The 25372-nt window shown below is 50.6% G+C and overlaps 1 protein-coding gene across 1 annotated transcript in view; it reads left to right on the top strand.

The window, feature by feature from the left end:
- Positions 2034–25372, top strand: part of GPR137B (G protein-coupled receptor 137B) — a 59092-nt gene continuing 35753 nt past the window's right edge. Inside the window, exon 1 of the mRNA XM_005699018.3 lies at positions 2034–2567. Coding sequence (XP_005699075.2) covers positions 2199–2567 — 369 coding nt within the window. The 5' untranslated portion in view covers positions 2034–2198. The remainder of the gene's footprint in view (positions 2568–25372) is intronic.

Genomic DNA, 25372 nt, shown 5'->3' with positions numbered 1-25372 from the left:
TCCCTTCTCCCAGGGACCTTCCCAACCCAGGGATCGAACACAGGTCTTCCACATTGCAGGTGGATTCTTTACCGGTTGAGCCACAAGAGAAGCCCAAGAATACTGGAGTGCGTAGCCTATCCCTTCATCAGCAGATTTTCCAAACCCAGGAATCGAACCGGGGTCTCCTGCATTGCAGGTGGATTGTTTACTAACTGAGCTATCAGGGAAGCCCTGGAGTTAGTGTATAAAGAGGAAATTTGGACACAGAACACATGTGAAGACGAAGGCATCCTTGCATAACTGTCACTCACGCCACTTGTTTCTTGATAGTGGTGGTTTACTCACTAAGTTGTGTCCAACTGTTGCGACCCCATGGACTATATAGCCTGCGAGGCTCCTCTGTTCATGGGGATTCTCCAGGCAAGAATACTGGAGTGGGTTGCCATTTCCTTCTCCAGGGGACCTTCCCCACCCAGGGGCAGAACCCAGGTCACCTGCCTTGCAGGTGGTCTCCTGCATTGCCGGCAGATTCTTTACCAACAGAGCCACCAGGGAAACCTTGTTTCTTGCACCCACCCTAGTACTGAGTCCATGGTGATGTGGTTAAGAAAGACTCTCTGGAGGAAGTAACCAACCCCCTTACAAGGAATAGCATTTGGCCAGCTGTTGGAGTAGGGGGTGGAAAGGTTTCCTTGGCAACAGCAGTTAAGAGGTGTTAACATTCATTAACACCTCTTAAGGGACAAGTCAATGAGGCGAGCTAGGGTAGGAGTTTGGACTTTATCCTCAGAACAATGAGGGGCAAGTGAGAAAGGGAAAGGAGAGAGTAACTAGAAAAGGAGCTTGACACCAAAGACACCTGATGAATCACCTGAAACGTATGAGCAGGGTGCAAGCACTAAATAATTGGTTGGAAAAGCATGGCTGGTCGATGTTCCACCGGTGCGGGGCTGGGAGGGGGAGGACGCTGTTTTAACGAAAGAGAACACACGATTAGGAACAAAGTCGACTATTAACTTGAGATGAAAAAAAAAAAATCACAAGATATTACTGGAGTCTTGGAGATATCAGTCTCTTCTGTTTACCGAAACCGCTTGCCTAGAACGGCTTCCAGAGGGCAGCTTGGCGAGCCCTCTCCTCCACGGCACTCTACAATTCCAGCACCCTTAAGGTGATGCTGGAGAGGGCCCCTGGGGATGTAAACTGAGTCATGGCCTCCGAGGAGCGACTCCTCTGCCACCGCAAAAGGAGAGGGCTTGTCTGTCTGCCGCGCAGACCTCTCTGCTGCACGGGTGGCAGGGGTTGCATCGGAATCAGAGGCGGTCACCCGCACTCTGAGGTCGGGGAGGCTCCCTCCGCTGCCCCAGCTGCTTTCCCGGGAGGTGAGGGGTGAGCATCCCCAGCCCGCCGCGGGAGCACCGTGTGCGAAGCACCGTGTGGGGCGCTCCCTGTGGCTCTCCGGGAGGAAACAGCCCTGCTTACCACCGAGACCAGGAGGCAGTCACAGGGACCATTCTTTTCCTCACCCGGCGTATACAAACCTGACCTCAAAAACACAAACCCTGTCTTTGGCATTTCTGGATTTAGAAATAAACATCACTCCAGTATGAAAAAGGAAAAACGGCAGTGACTTCATTGGCACAGAGTCGCAAAGTTTTATTTTGAAAGTTAAAAAAAATGTTTTTTGTAACGTTTGTCGCTGTTGAAAGAAAACAACTTCTTGTTGCAAACCAACACATAACCATCAGCCGAGAGCGCGGGGCGCGGGGATCCGCCCGGCGGGCGACGCTGCAGCGGCTGGCTCTGGGGGGCTGCAGGCGGGCGGCGCGGGGGCGCGCGGGGCGGGGGCGGGCCGGGCGGGAGGGGCGCGGAGCGCGCGGGCCGGGGGCGGGGCTCCGGGGGCCCGGCGGCCGGGCCGGGGGCGGGCCGGGGGGCGCGGCGCGCGGGGCGGGGCTCGTGGGGGCGCGCGGGGCAGAGCCGGGGCGCGCGGGGCCGGCGGGCGCGCGGGGGCGGCGGGCGCGGCGCTGCCAATCGCAGACAAAGGCCGCCCCAGTGAATCATGTGGTGCCGGGGGAGGAAGTGCGGCTTGTTTTCTTTCCTGCAGGCGCGCGGCTCCGGGTGGAGCGCGATGCGCGGAGACCCCCGCGGGGGTGGCGGCGGCCGCGAGCCCAGATGAAGCCGGAGCGCGCGGGCCGCGCAGCAGCGCCCCCGGCCCGATGGAGGCCCCGCCGTGGGACCCCCTCCGCAACGACTCGCTGCCGCCCACGCTGACCCCGGCCGTGCCCCCCTACGTGAAGCTCGGCCTCACTGTCGTCTACACCGTGTTCTACTCGCTGCTCTTCTTGTTCATCTACGCGCAGCTCTGGCTGGTGCTGCGCTACCGCCACAAGCGGCTCAGCTACCAGAGCGTCTTCCTCTTCCTCTGCCTCTTCTGGGCCTCCCTGCGGACTGTCCTCTTCTCCTTCTACTTCAAAGACTTTGTGGCGGCCAACGCGCTCAGCCCCTTCGTCTTCTGGCTGCTCTACTGCTTCCCCGTGTGCCTCCAGTTCTTCACCCTGACGCTGATGAACTTGTATTTCACGCAGGTGAGTCGCGGGAGGCCGCCCCCGCTGGCGGGAACGCCTGGGGGTGCTCACCTGGCGGGGCCGATGGCAGCCGCGGGAGCGGGTCGCAGAGCCCTGGGGCTAAGTGTGCGTGCGTGTGTGGAAAGCATTGATCCTGGGGTGGTCCGAGCCCTGTCCCACCTGCAGGCCTTTGTCCCAGGTAACGCCGTCTCATTCCCGAAGGGGGAGAAGGGGAAGGGAAAGGAGAGTGAGGGCTGGCGGCCACCCGTCATCCTCTGCCCGCAAGTCGGCATCACTCAGCGCGCAGGGCGCGGCAGCATCTCCGTGCACACATCAGACTCGGTACTGATGGGAGACGTGCCCACCAAGGAGACTGGCACTCCAGTTTCCCCTCTGCCCCCTCTGCCCCAAAGCATCTGACCACCAGCCTGAAAAAGTCGCTGCCACCTTGGCCTCCAGATTGGGGCCAGACGCTGGCTTTTTTGAGGACAGAGTGGGACTGCCCTGGTTTGGATGGAATGTTTGGAGCCTCCAGCCTGGGAGCCCTGCTGAAGGGCAACCTGCTCACTCATTCCACAGGATTGCTACACAGCCGTCGGGGTAGCACCCAGCTCCCTAGCTGATGCCTCGAGAGCTCAGGGTTGCCCTGAGCTCATCTGAGAGGCCCTGAGAAAAAGCCGAAAGTTTCCTGGCGCCCTTTTACAGGCACTGGGGAGTCGTTTTATGAGCAGATTGTTAATAAGCTAATGGGAGAACGTGCGAATTGACTTGGCTGCTGCGACGCTTGACTTAAGTACAGTAATTGGAAAGTGTCTTGCAAAGAGCGTGTGAAGTATTGTATAAAGGTGTAATAGCACAATACTGTCATCAGCAGCAGCATCTCTGCTTCCCATTAGCTTTCCAAGCACTAAAATGTCCATTTTCACTAGGACCCTGTCCAGAGGGAAGGCCAGTGATACCACCTGGTAAGGGGAGTTTAAGAACTGTCGCTTGGCTAGACGCTTTGTGCCAGCAAGTATTACATTCCTTTTAATAGTGTCCTTATTTATTAAAATACTGTTGGGGCCTCACCTTCCAAGGCAGGGGGTGCAGGTTCGATCCCTAGTTGGGGAGCTAAGATTCCACATGCCTTGCAACCAAAAATTCAAAACATAAAACAGAAGCATTATTGTAACAAATTCAATAAAACCTTTAAAAGTGGTCCACATCCAAAAAAACCTTAAAAAGAAAAAAAATGCTGTTGTTGGAAAGGAAGAAAAGGTAGAATAAGAATTACTCTGGTGTAATGGGAGCCCCTGAATGACAATTTGGAGGAAATACTTTTGGCTAAAAGCTAGCATAAGTAGCTATTGTAATTTTATCAAAAGGGATCTATAGATAAAGCAGTCTCCTCCGTCCAGTGTATCAGCATATTTTCCAGTCCACGAGTCATGTATGTCATCTGTCCAAATACAGCTTTTAAATCCAAAAACCAGTTCAGGCAGTCAGCTACAGTGCAGACACTCTGACTTCTTTTTTTAAAATTGGATCCAAAGCGGGTGATTCCAGGAAGATTCAGAAGTCAGGTATGTTGATGTTCCTTCAAGAACTGTGACAGTGGTCTGATGGCATGTTGTGGTCAGGTCCCTTTTTGAGAAGGAAAAAGGACAACTTAGGGCACGGCCATGGCTGTCTGGTAGTCACATGCAAAGTTTGCGCTCAGAGCTGGATTAGGCGCAGAGCCACACATTTTCTGCACCATCTGCTGGTTGGCGAGTAAATGCTGAGTGAGGGAAAGAGTGACCAGGCCAACAGCCTCGCAAGCCGAGAGGCCACAAGCCACCGCCCTGGCTTCTTGATGACTCCCAGGTCTTGTTTTCTTTATATCTCCAGGGTGGCTGGCAGGAGGAGGTGGTACTAACTGCTGGCATCACAGACACCGGCAGATGAGCTGTTTCCTGGCTTCCTGGCAAATAGTCTGATAATTCCAGGGTGTTTTAAAGGGGTCGCCCTTTGACTCCCAGCTCCAACATCCCTCTCCCCCGACCCCTCCCATGTGCCTTCTGTTAGGCCAGGCTCTTCAACCACTGGAACGGCTGGGGGAGCATTAAGGATTACTGCGGCTTGAGCCCTGTCTTAGAGAATGTAAATCAGATTTTGGAGGCTGGTGGGTAGTGGCTAACAATGAAGAACCCTGTGCTGTGTGCTAGGCACGATTCTGAGCGGTCTTATTTATTCTTCCCAACTACCCTCTGAAGGAAGAATGGATGGTGTCCCTGTTTTTCAGAGGAGGGCCAGGGAGGTTATATATGACTCCCTCAGGGTCACACGGCCAGTGAGCCCTAGAGCCAGGAATCACACCCACATCTGTGACATCAGAGTGCCAGGCTTGTCCTTCATGGTACAGTATTTGAATCATCTTACAGTGGGAAAGCATACCCTCCTGTGAACGTCACATCGTGTCCTCTGGGAGCTTGGCATCCAATTGAGGAGATGCCAAGTATACATCCAACACAGCTGAGTAATAAGTCAAGGGATTTAAGGGAGAGTATATTTCAGTTCCAAAGACTGCAGGAGATTCCTCTCTCCAGCTCCTGGTGGGACTGGTTCAGTCATTAGCAGGCTCTGTGTGTCTATGTCTGGCTCCGAGTGTCTGAGCTCTCCTTGACGTCCCAAGGCATTGAGTTGTTTCCAGCTCCGGGCCCTGCTGGGTCCAGCAGACTCCTGCTCAGCTCCTGCTGCTCTAGGAGTTTGCAGGGCCGAGGCTGGAGTGGAGGCATACACTCCAGAATCTGTTCTTCTAGCTCAGTGCTCATTTGCTTTTTAAAGGGGTCTTAGAGGGGGCAGGACCCTGAGACCTGAGGTGCACAGGGGTCTCTGTGCATGAGGTGTGGTAAGCCCTCTGCCCACCAAGCTATACGGTAGATGCACCAGGGCCAAGGCCGCCAGCTTCTGGGCCAGTGAAGTCCCCTGCGAGGCAGGTCTGTCTGTAGAACTGTCGGAGGGTCCTGGCAGCTCAGTGACACCTGGGTGGGTATGTCCCCCAGCTGTCCCCCACTAGAATTTTGGGCCTGGACCTCAGACTCCTGGGGTTCCTGGGTGTGAAGGAGTGTGGCAGGCTCAGCTTCCCCCTGGTGCAGCCTTGTCTTGACCCCTGAGACAGACTCCTACCATTACAGGCCGGTTTGAGGAAGGAAAAGAAGTGAACCCTCCCGTGGGAAAGAGGTGGTTTGATTAACAGACAGTGATGCAGGAGCCAGCACCTACTATGCCTTAAGAGTGTGGGTGGGAGGATGCAGGGGCTTTCCTGTGGGCATCTGAGGCTCTTGCTGGGGGTCTGGGGGTAATGGTGGGGGTTGGAATTCATGGTGGAGGTCTGGGGGTCATGTTGGGTGTTAGAGCTAGTGGTTAGGGTCTGGGGGTCATGGTGGGTTTTGGAGCTAATGGTGGGGGTCTGGGGGTCATGATGGATGTTAGATCTCATGGTGGGAGTCTGGGGGTCAAGGTGGGGGTTGAAACTCATGGTGTAGGCCTAGAGGTCATAATGGGTGTTGCATCTCATGGTGGGATCCTAGGGGTCTTGGTAGGTGTTAGAGTTCACAGTGAGGGCTTGGGACTCGTGGTGGGCCTGGGAGTCATGGTGAGCTTGCAAAGACCTGTGAATCAGGGGATGGAGCCTAAGGAGCCAGCCCTCCTTGGGCTCTCTGGGCAGAGCTGGGTTACTGACCTGCTGTAGGACAAGGGCGGTCCTAGTGCCCTCCCTCCGGGTTGGAGCAGGTTAAAGGAGTCTCTCATCCCCTCCTCTCCCTCTCCCGCAGTTGAGATGCTCTGCCTCATCTTTTAATAGCCAGAGCCCAGACTGGCCCAACCGCAGTCCTGAAGGTCAGGCCCCAGCACTGGCTCGGCTCTTCATTGCCCACTGTGGCGCTGAAATGCCTTTTTCCTCCAACCGGCAACTTTCATGTTGTCAAATGGCAGTGGCACTGGGCCTCTCCTTGGGAAGAGGTTGGAAGTCCCTGGTTCCTCATGGCTGTGGCTCCTGACCCCAAGAGCTGATGGGCCTGGGAGGTCCAGAAGCTCCACCTTCATTCTGCTCACGGCCAGCCGAGGCCTCGAGGATCCTGGTGACTTGTCCAGGGTCCCCAGCTAGGCACACAGAGCCAGGAAGAGTGCTTGCTGCACACAACAACCCCCTCCCCCTGCCTCCCCTGGCCCCTTGAAATGCATCCTGGTCCTTATCTCTGCTGACAGGAAAGAAGGAGGCATCTGAAAATCTAATCCGGGGACCCTGTCTTTACCTGCACCAGGAAAAGGGAGGAGGAGGTGGGACCTCAGGCAGGAGTGGATCTCGCTGTGGTTCTTGGCAGTCCATTTCATCAAGAACGTTGACTGAATCTGTTGTGTGCCAGGCCCTCATCTAGGAGTTGTGAGGAGGGAAGCTTCTAGGCCTCTTGGTGATTATGAAGAAGTAAGAAGCTTAGGAATACACAGGGCAAGTTTGTTGGTCGCCAAGGATTTTATTTCAGAACCGGGGCCACACAGTCGCACAGGGGTGGGGAATCCTCACGCCTGCACCACACTGTGGCTTCCTGACCCCGGCACCGGCTCCTTGTGGTCGCCCAGTGGGCTCCCAGCTGCCAGAGCTGTGTGTGTGGTATGTGTGTGTACACGCCTGTAGTGTGTCCATGCACACACGCACAAGTTCACGAGACATCTTCCTTATTCGCGCTCAGTCTACCATTTATCACCAGCAGCCCCCAGGAAGTCAACTCCTAATTTTACTGCTAAAAATCCCCCACCCCCCCCAAAGCAGCTTTCTAATTTTACAGCCCAGTCTCCTCAGATCTTTCCTCGAAGCGCTCGCTCTTTGTTCTCTTTGGCTGCTTCTGTGTAGTAGGGCAGCAGCATCAGGGGAACCAAATTTCATGCCCTTGGCCCTTATGGGAAAAGTTAGCCTCCTGTCAGCATATCTGAGGGGCTTCCCCAGTGGCTCAGCGGGTAAAGAATCCGCCTGCAATGCAGGAGACACGGGAGAGGCAGGTTCGATCCCTGGGTCAGGAAGATCCCTTGGAGAAGGAAATGGCAACCCTCTCCAGTATTCTTGCTTGAAAAATCTCATGGACTGAGGAGCCTGGCGGGCTCTCATCCAAAGGGTTGCAGAGAGTTGCACATGCCTGACAGGCTAAACACACACACAGAGGCGGACGTGCCTGAGAGCCGGAGTTTGGGGCCCCCACACTCTCACGCCTTTAAGCTTCAGCTGCATGCTTCTGCTTTCCTGACTTTCCCGCGGTCAGACAAGCAGGAGCTAGCAGGGAGGCAGAAAGAGAGCACTGTCCTAAGGCTCTTGGTTGCTTAGGTGGGCTGTGCTAGCATGTCCAACGGCAGTGCCCTCCCCACCAGAGGGCTGTGCTGTACCCCATTCTTCGGTCCCCAGAGCCATCAGCTCGGAGGCGCGGGGTGAAGCACCGAGGGGCGGGATGATCGGAGAGCAGCGTCGGTGAAATTGACAGCCCCTCATCCGAATGACATCCCTCAGTCTTAGGTTTTTGAGAACGACATAGTTTTTGATCCAAAATCCGCTGTCGTCCCCCGATTTCTGATTGTCTTGCAGCTCCAGGGAGAGGAGAGAAGCCTCTCGGTTGTGGGTGTGGCGGGTCAATTTTCTCCAGACGGATGGGCTCGGCACGCAGTGCTGACCATCCCTGGCACGTATGCGCCCCTGGAGGTCTACAGAAGCTTGTAAATATTTTACTTTTGATTTATCCCATGGTTGAAGTTTAGAGTCTGTTAACCTCTGAGGACAACAGATGACCCTGTGGTTTTAGTGGCTCGTTTCCTTAAACTTGGGTGTGGAAAGCACAGGAAAGCAAGTCGTGATGGTGTCCACATCAATATTTTAGGCCTTGTAGCTACACATGATCTCTGTTGCGTAATTTTTTTTGTTCTTTTTAGACATCTCTTTAAAAAGGTTAAAAAAAAAAAAAAGCTGTTCTAAGCTCGTAGGCCATAGGATAACAGATTGCAGGCTGGACTCAGTTCTTGGGAGAAACTTTGGACAAGTCCAGTGTGTGTCACCTTGCTGTTTTGGGGGCAGGTCCTTCGGGCACTTTGGAAACAAGCTATAACAGGCTGTGGCTTCTCGTCTCCTGGTTACAGTGTCATTTACTCAGCGAACACATCAGTCACCTGTGCGCAGGTGTCCAGGGTCAGAGACAGCTGGATTTGTGCCCCGAGGGGCCCCAGACTGTAGGGGAAGACAGACACAGACAGAGCCGCATGCCACCCACGGGGTCCTCTCCCCGCCTGCAGAGCCTGGGGAAACACAGGTGAGGGGCCTTGGGCTGGATGTCTTATGATGTCCTCCGGTCCCCGCCTTTTAATGACACACCCACCAGCCAGGCTACATAGTGTGTAAAACACAGGGTAAATGTCTGCAAGGGCTGAAATCAGCTCTCTGGCCTGCACCCTGCCTCATATACCCTCCCCCTGCTACCCAGACCTAAGAGATGCGAGAGGTCGTGCTGCCCATCAGGTGTTGTGACAGTCCGTGGGTGATGTGTGACCAGGAGCAGAGGCACGTGGGCTGAATGGGAGCCTGGCTGGCCCCTGAACCCCGATCCTGAGTCACACAGTGTGTGGACATGAATTTGGAGATTCATTTCATTCACTCGACAAGTGTGTTCTTAAAATTGGGGTGACATTCACATGCCGTAAAATTAACCATTTTAATATGTACGACTTAGTGTGGCCTTTAGTGCATTGACATTTTTATGCAATAGCCGCTGCGGTTCAGTTCCAGAACGTTTTCGTCACTCCAGAAACACCCTCCATGCTCATTCAGCAGTCAGTCCACTTTCCCCGCTCACCCCAGCCCCTGGCAAACACCCGTCTGCTCTGGATGTGCATGCGTGCGTGCGTGCATGCTAAGTCGCTTCAGTCGTGTTCGACTCTTTGCGACCCCGTGGACTGTAGTCTGCCAGGCTCCTCCATCCATGGAAGTCTCCAGGCAAGAATACTGGAGTGGGTTGCCATGCCCTCCTCCAGGGGATCTTCCTGAATTAGGGGTCAAACCTGAATCTCTTATGTCTCCTGCGTTGGCAGGCAGGTTCTTTACCTCTAGTGCCACCTGGGAGGCCCCCTGTTCTGGATACTTCATATCAGAGGGATCATACACTAAGTGGCCTTTTGTGTCTGGCTCCTCTCACTTAGCATGATGTTTTCAGGGTTCGTCCATGTCCTGGCTCCTTCTTTCTTAAGGCTGGATGGTATGCCACCGTAAGCATCTTCCACAGTTCACTTATGTGCTCATCCTTGGAGGGACACTTAACACATTCTTCTGAGGCCTGTTATTCCCTGCAGGCTGTGCAGACTGGGTAGGGTCACATGTAGTTCCTGCCTCCAGGGACCTTGACCTTGAGTGGGGAGAACAGACCACGTCAAGTCTGTCGCTGTGGTGCCAGCGGCCCCTGTGACTTAGTGACAATCCTTATGGTGGTGACACCATGAGTGAGAAGTTTCCGATGGAAGGTTGGGGCCTTAATTCACTCCATCATCTCTGTAATTCTGCCTGCAGGACACACACTTGACAAAGAACAGGTGGCTTTGCTATTTGTTGTCATTGCTTAGTCGCTAAGTCGTGTCTGACTCTTCTGCAACCTCATGGACTGTAGCCTGCCAGGCTTCTCTCCCCATGGGGTTTCCCAGACAGCAATACTGGAGTGGGTTGCCATGTCCTTCTCCAAGGGATCTTCCCAACCTGGGGATCAAACCTGCGGGATTTCCTGCATTGGCACTGGGGAAGCCCCTTGCTACTGTTCAGTTCAGTTCAGTTGCTCAGTCATGTCCGACTCTTTGCGACCCCATGAATTGCAGCACGCCAGGCCTCCCTGTCCATCACCAACTCCCGGAGTTCACTCAGACTCACGTCCATCGAGTCAGTGATGCCATCCAGCCATCTCATCCTCTGTCGTCCCCCTCTCCTCCAGCCCCCAATCCCTCCCAACATCAGAGTCTTTTCCAATGAGTCAACTCTTTGCATGAGGTGGCCAAAGTACTGGAGTTTCAGCTTCAGCATCATTCCCTCCAGAGAAATCCCAGGGCTGATCTCCTTCAGAATGGACTGGTTGGATCTCTTTGCAGTCCAAGGGACTCTCAAGAGTCTTCTCCAACACCACACTTCAAAAGCATCAATTCTTCGGCGCTCAGCTTTATTCACAGTCCAACTCTCACATCCATACGTGACCACTGGAAAACCATAGCCTTGACGGATCTTTGTTGGCAAAGTAATGTCTCTGCTTTTCAACATGCTGTCTAGGTTGGTCATAACTTTCCTTCCAAGGAGTAAGCGTCTTTTAATTTCATGGCTGCAGTCACCATCTGCAGTGATTTTGGAGCCCAAAAAGGTAAAGTCTGACACTGTTTCTGTTTCCCCATCTATTTCCCATGAAGTGATGGGACCAGATGCCGTGATCTTTGTTTTCTGAATGTTGAGCTTTAAGCCAACTTTTTCACTCTCCTCTTTCACTTTCATCAAGAGGCTCTTTAGTTCCTCTTCGCTTTCTGCCATAAGGGTGGAATCATCTGCATATCTGAGGTTATTGATGTTTCTCCCGGCAATCTTGATTCCAGCTTGTGCTTCTTCCAGCCCAGCGTTTCTCATTGCAACTGTTAGTGTGAGTCAAATCCTTTCACCCTCCTTTGTTCACGGCAGCTTCCTGGGATCTAGGCCACCACGAGGGATGCAAAGGTGGGAGGGCTGGCCCCGACCCGTGGGGCCCCTGTGAGTGGTGCCACCCCTCCCACAATACACTGCTCTTCCCAGGGTTGGTGGCACTCGTTGCTTCCTCTTGAGTCGTCCCTACTTGGGTTGTGATGTTCTCAGTTCCCATCCTTGCTTCTTTTTTTAATTTTTATTTTCAGATTTTTGGGGCCATCCCACATGGCATGTGGGATGTTAGTTCCCCAAGCAGGGTTTGAACCCACACCCCACTGCATTGGAAGCACAGAGTCTTAACCACTGGACCACCGAGAAGCTCCCCTTCATTGCTTCTGATGGGATGTGAGTTTGTTCCCCTCCGCCCTGGTCGTTGCTGTAGGTGCCCCTGCCTGGCATCCCACAGTGAGTTGGGGGCAGTCTAGCTGCAGACCTGTGTCTGCTCCCATGAGCAATTTCTGTCACCACATTCCTTCTCTTGGAGGGGGTCCCACTGGCCGTTCTCTGGGCAGGATATTGGAGCATCCTCTGACCCTGTCTAAGTCTGTTTGGCTCCTACAACGGAACACTGCAGACTGGGGCAGCTTCAACACCAGATATTTCTTTTCTTTTTCTTTCTTTCTTTATGATAAATCCATTGCTTTCTTTTTTAATTTTTGTTTTATATTTGAATATAGCTGATTTACAATGTCATGTTTCAGATCTACAGCAAAGTGTTTCAGTTATACTTATACATGTATCTATTCTTTTTCAAGTTCTTTTCCCATTTAAGTCATTACAGAGTATTGAATAGCGTTCCCTGTGCTATACAGTAGGCCCTTGTTAGTTATCTGTTTTAAATATAGTGGTATGTATACGTTAATCCCAAACTCCTCTAATTTATCTCTCTCCTCCCAGCCTTTCCCCTTTGATAACCGTGAGTTTGTTTTCTAAATCAGTGCGTCTGTTTCCATTTTGTAAATAAGTTCTTTTGTATCTCTCTTTTATTTCAGTTCAGTTCAGTTCAGTCGCTCAGTTGTGTCCGACTCTTTGCTTTAGATTCCACATATAAGTGATGTCATATATTGTCTTTATCTGACAGTATGATAATCTCTAGGTCCATCCATGTTGCTGCAAATGGCTTTATTTCCTTCTTTTTTATGACTGAGCAGTACTCCATTGTATGTACATACCACATCTTCTTTATCCATTCATTTGTCAGTGGACATTTAGGTTACTTCCATGTCTTGATGATGAGGTGTGTATATCTTTTTGAATTGTTTTTTTTTTTTTTCCTTCCAGATATATGCCCAGGAGTGGGATTGCTGGGTCATATGATAGCTCTGTTTTTAGTTTAAGGAACCTCCATACTGTTCACCGTAGTGGCTGTACCAATTTACATTCCCACCAGCAATGTAGGGGCATTCCCTTTTCTCCACCCTCTCTCCAGCATTTATTGTTTGTAGACTTTCTGATAGTCATCCAAGGACGGGGTGTCAGCAGGGTCAGGCTCTAGCAAGGGCCTCTTCCTGCCTCTGGACGGCCAGCCTCCCATTGTGTCCTCACATAGTAGAGAGCAGAGAGAGGGCTCCTTGAGTTCCTTTTGATAAGAGTACAAATACCACCTATGAAGGCTCCACTCGCGTGACCTCAGTGCTCAGAGCCCTCACCTCCTAACACCATCACCCTGGGGGTTAGGATTTCAACTTGTGAATTTCCAGGGGATGTAAAGTTCAAAATAAATACCACCCTGCTCCCAGCAAGGACAAGAGAATTCTCCTTCTTTCTGAGGCAGAAAGTTATTTTCTGCAGGAAAAAAATAAACCTGAGGCTTCTTCACTGTTAACCTATTTTGTAGTTATACATCATTTGCTTCGAGGATCAGGGTCCAGTGATGAGACAGCACGATGCTGCTGTAGCCACACCAAAACCTTCCTTCTAGAGCCTTGGGGTCTGGCTGGCTGGTAACCCATCTAGGCTTCCCAGATGGAGAAATGTATCCCGCCATGCAACGTGTCACCTTATTTAAGCACATTTAGAACAATTATGGGTAGGGCCCTGGCTGGTAAACTGTGAACTGGGATGATGGCAGGAGCAATTCAGAAACATATAACCATGATGGTACCTTGTGTGGCCACAGCCCTTCCCATTCATGAGCCCAGGGAGGGAGATGTGTGCCAGGAAGGCTCATGGGCCTTGTTCCATCTCCACCCACACCAGTGAGGGGACCTGGGGAAGCCCTAGGGGTGGCTGGCTCCACGTCCCTTCCCTCTTTCGCAACAGTTTGGGCCCATCTCCAATTGAAGCAAGACTGCCAGTCCCTGTGGGGCTGCCCTCTTGAGAATTTTGCGTCACAGTTTGAAAAGCAGAAGTCACTGTGAGGAACTCTAGTTCTGACCCCCTTATCTTATGAGAAGCACTGAGGCCCGGGAAGGTAAAGAGAGTTTATCAGGGACGAGAAGAAAAGCAGGTTCAGGGAATTCCTGGAAGTCCAGCAGTTAGGACTCAATGCTCTCACTGCCGAGAGCCCAGGTTCAGTCCCTGGTTGGGGAACTAAGATGCAGTAAGCCGAGTGCAGCCAACAACAAAAATGGCAAGTTCATGGCAGTCTGGCCAGCCTCACACCTGGACGCAGATGTTCGCGTGGTGAGAGAGGCCACTGGGAAAAGCAGGGCAACTGAAGGCAAGTTTGGTGCTGTGTTAAGTGACTCTGAGCGTGTTTGGATGAGTGTACTCTCCAAGGCCTTCAGATGGTCGCCAGCCCTTGTGGGTGGTGCCTGCGGGCCTAACTTGGCCACTGTGGAGCCAAGAGCTTGCAGGGCAGCCTGGGTAGATGCTGGTAGATGGAGCCGCGGTTCAGTAGATGGGGACAGGGAGGCTCTGGTGAGCCCCTGGGGCAGGGCTGGAGGAGAGAGGAGCTTGGCTGAACCACTGGGAACTAGAGGAGGAGAGGCACTTTCAGAAAGGGAGGGGGCAGGTGGAGACGCCCTTCTCCACTGAGACCTCATCCCTTCATTTATGAGGGGGCCCTGAGAGGAGTGGGGGGTAGGTATGAGGCTGAGCTCCTGTCTCTTGGGGCTCCCAGGCTGGCTGTGGGGGTAGGATGCAAACGTGCATGAACCTGAGGAGGGCTGTCAGCTGCTGGCTCAGCTGGACAGGACAGGACTGGGCAGGAAAGCTCTCAAGAGGGCAGGTGAAGGCTGAGGATGCTTCCAGGGAGTTCTGGGCTTTACTGAAGCTCAGAGAAGAGAGTCATTGTTGATCCCGAGATCACATGTGAAACGTGCATTCTCAGTCATGTCCGACTGTCTGTGACCCCATGGACTGTAGCCCTCCAGGCTCCTCTGTCCACAGGATTCTTCAGGAAGAATACTGGAGTGGGTTGCCATTTCCTCCTCCAGGGGATCTTCCTGACCCAGAGATCAAACCCCTATCTCTGTATTGGCAGGTGAGTTCTTTACCACTGAGTCACCTGAGAAGCCCCTCGCATATGAAAGCAGCTCACCTAAGGGGGCCTCTGTGTCTCAAGAGTCAGTGTGAGACTGAGCAGTGAGCAGGACTTGCTCCTTGAACCCTGCACTTGCCAAGTTCAAAGGCAGGAGGTGACAGGGTGAAGACCTGACCTTGGGAGCCAGTCACCTCCCTGGGGGCCTGTGACACCCAGCCAGGCGGGGACACAGCATGCCTTGGCTCCTGCACCCAGAATGACCTGATGTGGACAGCATACTCCTTTTTCTATCATGGGGTTCCATGGTTTTAAAATTTTTTTTTCAAATTTTTATTGATTTACAATGCTATTTTAGCTGTTGATAGGAATGCAAACTGGTACAGCCACTATGAAGAAGAGTGTGGAGATTCCTCAAAAAACTGGGACTAGATCTGCCATGTGACCCAGCAATCCCAACACTGGGCACACACCCCAAGAAAATTAGAATTGAAAAGGATACATGTACCCCAATGTACACTATTTATAATAGTTAAGACATGGAAGCAACCTAGATGTCCATTGGCAGATGAATGGATAAGGAAGTTGTGGTACATATATGCAATGGAATATTCAGTTCAGTTTAGTTCAGTTCAGTCGCTCAGTCGTGTCCAACTCTTTGCGACCCCATGAATTGCAGCACGCCAAGCCTCCCTGTCCATCACCAACTCCCGGAGTTCACCCAAACTCACGTCCATCGAGTCAGTGATGCCATCCAGCCATCTCATCCTCTGTCGTCCTCTTCTCCTGCCCCCAATCCCTCCCAGCATCAGAGTCTTTTCCAGTGAGTCAACTCTTCGCATGAGGTAGCCAAAGTACTGGAGTTTCAACTTCAGCATCAGTCCTTCCAAAGAACACCCAGGACTGATCTCCTTTGGAATGGACTGATTGGATCTCATTGCAGGCCAAGGGACTCTCAAGAGTCTTCTCCAGCACCACAGTTCATAAGCATCAATTCTTCGGTGCTCAGCTTTCTTCACAGTCCAACTCTCACATCCATACATGACCGCTGGAAAAACCATAGCCTTGACTAGATGGGCCTTTGTTGGCACAGTAATGTCTCTGCTTTTGAATATGCTGTCTAGGTTGGTCATAACTTTCCTTCCAAGGAGCAAGCATCTTTTAATTTCATGGCTGCAGTCACCATATGCAGTGATTTTGGAGCCCCCCAAAATAAAGTCTGACACTGTTTCCACTGTTTCTCCATCTGTTTGCCATGAAGTAAGTGATGGGACAGGATGCCATGATCTTCGTTTTCTGAATGTTGAGCTTTAAGCCAACTGTTTCACTCTCCTCTTTCACTTTCATCAAGATGCTGTTTAGTTCCTCTTCACTTTCTGCCATAAGGGTGGTGTCATCTGCATATCTGAGGTTATTGATGTTTCTCCCGGCAATCTTGATTCCAGCTTGTGCTTCTTCCAGCCCAGCGTTTCTCATGATGTACTCTGCATAGAAGTTAAATAAGCAGGGTGATAATATTACTCAGCTATGAAAAGGAATGCATTTGAGTCAGTTCTAATGAGGTGGAGGAACCTGATGCCATTATCCAGAGTGAAGTAAGTCAGAAAGAGAAAGACAAATGCTGTATATTAACATACATACATAGAATTCAGAAAGACGGTACCGACAGTCCTGCATGATGGGCAGCGAAGGAAACACAGACATAAAGGACAGACTTTTGGACTCAGTGGGAGGAGGAGAGGGTGGGATGATTTGAGCGAATAGCATTGAAACATGTGCATTACTATATGTAAAATAGATAACCAGGGCAAGTTCGATGCATGAAGCACTCAAAACCTGTGCTCTGGAAAAACTCAGAGGGATAGGGTGGGGAGGGAGGTGGGAGGGGTGTTCAGACATGGGGAGGGGGCACAGGTATACCTGTGGCTGGTTCATGTTGATGTATGGCAAAACCGTCACAATATTGCAAAGTAGTTACTCTCCAATTAAAATTAATTAATTGAAAAATGTGTTTCAGGTATACAGCAAACTGATTCCATTTTACGTATATCTATTCTTTTTCAAGTTCTTTTCCCATTGAGGTTTTTACAGAGTACTGGGTAGAGTTCCCTGTGCTATGTCATAGGTCTTTGGTGGTTGTCTATTTCATATATCCTGTGGCTTTAAACACATGGCCAGTGTCTGCTGACGTAGAGACGTCACCCCTGCCTTTGCGGTCTCAAAGAGGAGACCTGAAATGCTGGACCCGTCTTGCTCTTCTTAAGGGATTGCTAGAGTCGGACACGACTGAAGCGACGCAGCAGCAGCAGCACAGAAAGGGAGACATCTGCATTTGGATTCAGCAGACTCCAGAAATGAACAAAATGCAGGTCGAGCCACCCTGCTCTGGTGAATGAGGATGCTCAGCATGTGGAAACACAGACTAATGACTGTCAGCCAGGGAGCCCGGGGCCTCAGGCTTTGCATAATTTCCCCAATATATCAGGAAGTGGGCAGCGCAGAGGGATCACGAGCACACATGGTGAATGTGTCAGTGGTTCCTAGCCGTTTTGAGTATGAAAGTGCCTTTTATGGTCAGGAGAGCATTTATGATCATAATTTGGTAGTTGTGCACTTAGAGTTGTGGTTTGAGAGCAAATGCCGGGACTAATAATAATCAGATCAGCAGAGGCCACACACGTAAACACTGAGAAGGTGTCTGATAGGTGAGTGCTCTGTGTGAATTCACCTCATCCTCAGAGAAACATATGAGATGGGCACTATTATTAGTTTCAGTTTACAGATGAGGTTCTTGAAGCACAGAGAGGTTTGGTAACTTTTCTAAAGTCACACAGCTGATCACTGGTAGAGCCAGGATTCAAGCCCAGGGAAACCAGCTCCAGAGTCCACACTTTTTTAAAGGTTTTTTTTTTTTTTTTTGGTGTGTGTGTTCTTAGTCACTTAGGCATATCTGACTCTTTGTCATGGTGACCCTGTGGACTATAGTCGTCAGGGTCCTCTGTCCATGGAATTTTCCAGGCAAGGATACTGGAGTGGGCTGCCATTTCCTTCTCCAGGGTATCTTCCTGACCCCGGGGGTCAAACCTGGGTCTCCCATGTCGAAGGTGGATTCCTTACCGTCTGAGCCACCAGGGAAGCCCCTTTTAAGTTTTATGTATATCTAAATATATCCTGCATGGGTTGCAGGATCTTAGTTCCCTGACCAGGGATCAAACCTGGGCCCTGTCTCTGAGCTGAGTCCTAACCGCTGGAGTTACCAGGGAATTCCCACACTCTTAACAATTCTTAAATGTCTCTGTGCTGAAATGGACACACATCTGTGACCTACAGACAGTGGGCTACCGCCCTTAGTGAGAACATGTGAACCAGAGCCACGTATTTCAGCATCGATATATTGCAAACTCCTCATGACAGGTGAGCAGACAAGTTGTAGAAGGGGATGGAAAGCATTGATTAAAAGTGAGACGCCATGCAAGATCGGACTATGTATTATTTATCCTCTTAAAAAGTAGAAGCCTGCTGGCTCTCAGAACACCAGGGTGAGGTGGACATTCTCTCTGTTCTGAGGAATCAGAACCAAGGAGAGAGATGCTGGGGGCTTCAATGGTGTTTTTTCTTTTTTAATTAGAGATAAAATTCAGGACTTCTCTGGAAACCCAGTGGTTAAGACTTCAGCTTCCAATGTAGGGGGTGTGGGTTCAATCCCTGGTTGGGGAGCCAAGATCCCACATGCCTTGTGGCCAAAAAAACCAAAAAACATAAAACAGAAGCAGTATTGTAACAAATTCAATAAAGACTTAAAAAATGGTCTACATCAAAATAAAATCTTAAAAAAAAAAAAGAGAGAGAAAATGCCCTGGAACAAGCAGAGCAGTGTCAAAGGAACTGAACTTCATGGTGGGGTCAAGAGTGTTGGTTAGGTTATTTCTTTGTGTAGGTGACATGGTTTATGGTAAAGTTTAAACCTACCATAAGTGTGTAACATTTTCAAATGAATTTTCATACATACACTTAAAAATAGTATGGAGGTGGCAGAGATTGGTTTAGACATGGGTCTGTGTTTGGTGCAGGCAGGGTTGCAGACCCTCTCAGTTGCTCTGAGAGTCTCCAGGGGCCTCAGCCCCCCGGCAGGATCACAGATGCAGGACCAAGTGTCCAGCCTGGGCCTGGGATCTGGAGCCTGTTCAGGGTGGGAAGGTTGCAAAGCGTCCACCTGCCCGTTTGCTCCTGAGGGGACAGCCCTTCAGGAGGTGGCGGCACCAAAATGGAAACTGTTGACATGGGTCAGGCCTTGGGGAGGGGGGCGGGGGCTGGAATTTGTAAAGCAAAATGGCTGCCTAGAGAAATTGTGAATCAAGCACAGGTCTGGAGGCACAGTGCTTCATTGAGCTGTCACGGCCGCTGCCTCTGGGGACAGAAGAGGTTACTTTTGTTTAGTTTCACTTAATGCACAAGGGACGCTGTCATCCCCACAGGAAAGAGCCACAGACCTTTCTGCCAGAAACAGCCAGTATGACTGGAGGAGAAATGACTGTGAAGCAGCAAAGGCCAGCTGGGGTTGGTAGGAGGAAGAGGCAGCCAGGCAGGACTTCAAGGGCTGGGAATAGAATCAGTGGGGCAGACAGGGGCTGTAATTTATGAGGGGAGGGAGGCCCAGGGCAGCCGCGCTTCTGGAACCTTTGTGCCTCTGTCAAGAGAGTACGTCATAGGCGGCGGCTCTCTGGGCCCTCCTGCGTCATCTGAGAGGTGACAGGAAGGGCCTGAGGTTGCCAAGAGGGCACAGAGCCTGCATCTGGGTGAGGGGCTGGTGGGGGAGTGAGGAAAGTGGGGAGAGGGCACAGAGCCTGCATCTGGGTGAGGGGCTGGTGGGGGAGTGAGGAAAGTGGGGAGAGGGCACAGAGCCTGCATCTGGGTGAGGGGCTGGTGGGGGAGTGAGGAAAGTGGGGAGAGGGCACAGAGCCTGCATCTGGGTGAGGGGCTGGTGGGGGAGTGAGGAAAGTGGGGAGGGGCGAGCTGGGAACCGAGGTGGGCTCTCCCCTCCCCCAGCCTCCTTCAGGCCAACTTGGGGGTGATAGTTCTGCTTCCCCAAACCTGAATTAAATCTTCAGAATGTCACTTGACTTTCCTGTCGTGGGCATCTGTTCTAGGTAGGACTTTTAAAGGCCATGGAAATGATGCTGAGACCAACAGGCCTCTGTGAGAGGAAGATGCATTATTCCCACCACAGGATGGGAGTTTCCAGGGAAACTGCTGCTCAGCTCCTCTCTGTCTTCTGCATCCCTCCCTCCCTCTGCTCTGTAATCGCAGGGCCCATGCTGCTGATCTTAAACCTGGTCCTAGTTCCCTTGAATAATCTCTCTTTCATTTCACAAAGACATTTTTAAAGAGTAGATGGTGCTCTAGAATAGACTCCCCGCTCCCACTTCCTCTTGCCTCCTTCCGTCCAGCAATCCCCACTTCCTCCTCCAGGCGCATTCTCGTCCGCCAGAGCCAAGCCCAGCTCTCTGCAGTTATCCTGTCCCTCTTCTGGGCTGCATCCAACACCCTGATGGTCCTACACCTGGGTTTCCTTCTCCCCATTTGCCCACCCATGTGCTGTTCCCCGCCCCTCCCCAACCTGCTCCTTTCCTGCCTTTCTGCTACTTTATGTTGATTGAGACAAATTCAGACTCTATACAGTTCCCCATTTAAAGTTCAGTGTTCACAGACTTGTATAGCCATCACCACCATCAGTTTCAGAACATTTTTAAAAAGTTGAAGTATTGTTGATTTACAAAGTTGTGTTGATTTCTGCTGTATAACAAAGTGATTCAGTTATACATACCCACACACTCATATACATATATATACACACACACACAAACATACATACACTCTTTTGCATTCATTTCCATTATGGTTTATTCCAGGATGTCGAATGTAGTTCCCTGTCTATACAGTACAACCTCGTTTATCCATTCTAAATGTAATAGTCTGTACCTGCTAACCCCAAACTCCCAGTCCATCCCTCCCACCCCCTCCCCCTTGGCAACCACAAGTCTCTCCTCTATGTCTTTGAGTCTGTTTTGTTTCATAAAAGTTCAGAACATTTTTTGTCACCCTCAGAAGAAATCCTGGAACCCTTAGCAGTCACCCCATATCTCCCCAAGCCCCCAGACCCAGGCATCCCCTAGACTACATTTTGTCTTTGATTTCCATATAAACACCCACCTCTGTTTTCACAAACTTCTCTCTGAACCGCTAGCCAGCCCTTTGACTCTGGTCCCCTCGCACCCCCACCCCCGACCTTGAAGCCCAGCTCCGATTTGTGATTGTGTTGATTCAACTGAAACCTTCTGTGATCTCTTACCAGGGACATGCACCTGCCTTAACTGACTTCAGGTTGCCACCTCCTTCCTCTCCTGGACTTGCATCCCAGCCTAGCCTGCTGCCGCCCTGACCCTTCCCAGGGAGTCCAGGTTCCCCTCAGATAGCCTCATCTCCCCATAATCTCATTTCCTCATATTTTACACCTCCTCACATCTCCTCACACCTCCACACATCTCCTCACACCACCTCACACCTCCACACTTCTCATACTTTTTCATGTCTCCTATACCTCTTCATGTCTCCTCATACCACCTCACATCTCATACTTTCTCACACCTCCTCACACCTCTTCATGTCTCCTCACACTACCTCACATCATCTCACACCCCACATTTCCACACATCTCCTCACACCTCCTCGTGTCTCCTCACACCTCCTCATGTCTCTTCATACCACCGCACGTCATCTCATACCCCACACCTCCATATATCTCCATATACGTCTTCACATCTCCTCATACCTCCTCATGTCTCTCACACCACCTCACATCATCTCACACCCCACACCTCCACGTATCTCTTCATACCTCCTCACACCTCTTCATGTCTCTCACACTGCCTCACATCATCTCACACCCCACACCTCCACGTGTCTCTTCATACCTCCTCACACCTCCTCATGTCTGCTCACACCACCTCACACCCCACACCTCCACACACCTCCACACACCTCACACCTCTTCATGTCTCTCACACCGCCTCACATCATCTCACACCCCACACCTCCGTATCTCTTCATACCTCCTCACACCTCCTCATGTCTGCTCACACCACCTCACACCCCACACCTCCACACACCTCTTCAGACCTCTTCATGTCTCTCACACCGCCTCACATCATCTCACACCCCACACCTCCGTATCTCTTCATACCTCCTCACACCTCCTCATGTCTGCTCACACCACCTCACACCCCACACCTCCACACACCTCTTCAGACCTCTTCATGTCTCTCACACCACCTCACATCACCTCACACCCTCCACCTCCGTATATCTCCTCACACCTCTTCACGTCTCCTCACACCTCTTATGTCTCCTCACAGCCCCTCGCATCACCTCACACCTCCACACATCTCCTCCTACCTCTTCCCATGTCCTCACACATCCTTATACCTCTTCAGGTCTCCTCTCACCTCCTTAAATCTCCTTACAACTTCTCATGTCTCCTCTCACCTCCTCACATTTCATCAGGTTTCCTCACATCACCTCACGCTTCCTCACATCTTCTCACATCTCCTCGTAGCTCCTCACACCATGTCTGTCTCTGGTTGTGAGTTTGCCGAGGTCAGGGACCAGTCTTTCCGTCTTTTCTTAATTGTTAATCTCAGATTTGGTGCTCAGTGTCAGTTGATCTACCACAAATACCACCAATCTGAGTGTGGGGAGAATTGGAATTTTTATCTGGTCTCACTTGTCCCCCAGCCCTTCTGATGGTCCCTGTCATCCCCCTCCAATTTGGTGGGTCTGGCTTTACAGGGAGGAGCCTGAGCTTACCTTGTCAGTAGCAGTAGCTGTAAAATATGGAGGAATAGTTCATCCTTGTCTGCCCCCTCCCTCGAACCCCGTCCCCTTCCTAGCCAGTTCCTGCTGAGGTCAGCAGGAGCCAGCACAGACTCTAGGAGATGGACAGCCTGATAAGAGAGCTGGAGTCAGCCCAGGAGGGTTAGCTCTACTTCTGGGTACTAATCAATCTTTAATGAAGTTCCCTGGAGCATAGACAGGAAGCGGGGAGGGATGAGTAGGAGAGTTTGGTTTTTTTTTTTTTAAAAAAAACTTGGTCCAGACATTTATGTACTTTATTTAGTGAGGGCAAAAGTTAAATATATACTATGTGAGTTTGAAATGCCAGGAATTTAAATACAGCTTTAAGGAACTTAGGTTTAAGGGTTAACTTGAAGGACAGGGCAGTTTTAAAATTTTTAAGTACAGCTTGAAAAGGCCCAGTTGAATTCAAGACATAAACATTTTTTAATTAAAGTTTTTAATAATTAATTTTTTAGCTGTGCTACACAGCATGAGAGATCTTAGTTCCCTGACCAGGGATCAAACCCATGCCCCCTGCAATGGAAATGCATGGTCTTCATCACAGGACCGCCAGGCAAGTCCCAAGATATAAACATTTGCTTCTTAAACAGCACGGGTCCACTTTGATGTCGGTTTTTTTCTGCAGTAGATACTATAGAACTACACCATAGAATCCATAGATACGTAGAAGCTGTCTTTGCACTGAGGACCCATGATGAATTCTACTCAGATTTTCACCTGTGTGGACAGTGAAGTGAAGTGAAGTCGCTCAGTCGTGTCTGACTCTTTGCGACCCCATGGACTGTAGCCTACCAGGCTCCTGCCTCCATGGGATTCTCCAGGCCAGAGTACTGGAGTGGGTTGCCATTTCCTTCTCCAGGGGATCTTCCCAACCCAGGGAAACCCGGGTCTCCCTCATTCCAGGCAGACGCTTTAACCTCTGAGCCACCAGTGTGGACGGTGGGTGCTCCTAATTCCTTTGTTGTTCAGGAGTCAACAGTAATTGCCACAAATTGCAGACTGCACAGAGCTGTGACAAATCATGGTGGAGGCTTTTATTTTGAGGTCATTGTCTGTCGCCCTTGCTTTTAAATTCAAGAGTGTCAAACAGTTTATTAATATTGAGTATCAGATTGTGCCCTTACCTGGTAATAATGACTTTTCTCCTTTGGCCAGGGATGTGGATTTTAAGAGGGTATGAGTTTTGTGGGGTCCCCCCATCTTTTTACGAGGTGGGGCTCTGGGTCCCCTTTGGGGTAGAATGCTTGACCTGGGGGACCCCTTGTGCTCGGTGCCTTGGTTGATTGGTGCCTGTGTCCATGGGGTTGAAGGCTGAGTGTGATTTAAAGTTATCATTGTTTCCTGTTTGTTGTGGCGATAGTGATGATGATGATGAAGGCTGCAGTGAACATTCCATCCATGATTAGTGCCTTAAAGGCAGTGTTTCCCAAACTCTGTTTCCTGGAACACTCACTAGGAACACCTTCAGTGGCCAGATAGCTTTGAAAAATTGCTGCATACGGTGCATTTCCCTTGAAGACTGACAGTGTAGAGCAAAGCCTTTTAAAGGCTCTGGGAATTCCTGCAGGGAAAAGCAGGGTAGCCTAGCAGGTTCTAAATTTGTTTCCTAATATGACCTGTTTTCTTAGTCACTCTTGTGATTTCCCAGTTCTGTGAGTGCACCGTGAGACGCCCAGCCTCAGAGTCATTTCTTAAAAGGAAAATTGTGGGGGCAAAGCATGTAATGGTTTATAAAGTTTGAGTCCTGGCCCAGATATCTGATGGTCATGGCTGGGAACCCTGACCTTTACTGTGTTCCAGGAAGGAGCCTCTCGGGTCAGGCTGTCCTCCCATGCCTGACTCTCTTTTAGTTCATGCCCCATCCAGCTGTGGGAAGTAGACAAATGGCTTTTGTTTTGTTTATAGAGGAGGATGGTGTGCAGGTGGGCTATGCTTTCAGTTGGGAGGACTTAGCTGCTTTTGCCTCCAAGACCCAGTTCTGGCCAAGTGGTGGCAGTGAGCTGGGCACCTGATGGGCCGTGAGTTGACTCTGATCCACACATGTGCCCCTGTGCCAAGAGCCGTCTCTGTGAGATGAGCAGTATGAAGCGATGTGCCCACCACAAGGCTGAGCCTCTGACCTGCAGATCAGCCTCCTGTGCTCTGACCACCTGAGTCCACAGCCTCTCTGGGTTACATCTTCTCTTGTCCTTTGCCCTGTCCTGGTCTTGCCTTGCCAGTAGGACCATAACCCTGTTGAAGGCAGAAGGGTTCAAATTTTTCTTTGATCCATGACAGCACTTTGCACAGAGCTGAGTCCATAGCATAGACCTGTGGGTGGTTCTCAGGAGCCCAGCGATGGCCCTGGTATGAGAGTCAGCTGAGTTACCTGCCACCGAGTAAGCCCCCACAAAGTGTTAAAATATTATTTGTGTATTTCCTTGATAAGTTCAAACACTTTAAAAAAATACTGTACTTTCAATCAATATCATATGACATCACTTATATGTGGAATCTAAAAAAAAAAGATAATTTCACTTATTTATAAGACAGAATAGACTCATAGGCATAGAAAGCAAATTTATGGTTACTGAAGAGATGGGGATAAATTAGGCGTTAACAGGGATTAACAGATACAACTGCTATGTATAAAATAGGTAAATAGTAAAGACCTACTATAGAGCACAGGGAACTGTGTTCACAATCTTGTGATACCTGTAATGGAAAAGAATCTGGAAAAGACTCTATATATATGTGTGTGTGTGTGTGTGTGTGTGTGTATGGTGACTGCAGCCATGAAATTAAAAGATTCTT

This window comes from Capra hircus, chromosome 28, assembly GCF_001704415.2.
Source record: "Capra hircus breed San Clemente chromosome 28, ASM170441v1, whole genome shotgun sequence".
NCBI lineage: Eukaryota > Metazoa > Chordata > Mammalia > Artiodactyla > Bovidae > Capra > Capra hircus.
Note: the sequence above shows the minus strand (reverse complement) of the source record. Positions and strands in the feature narration are given on the sequence as shown.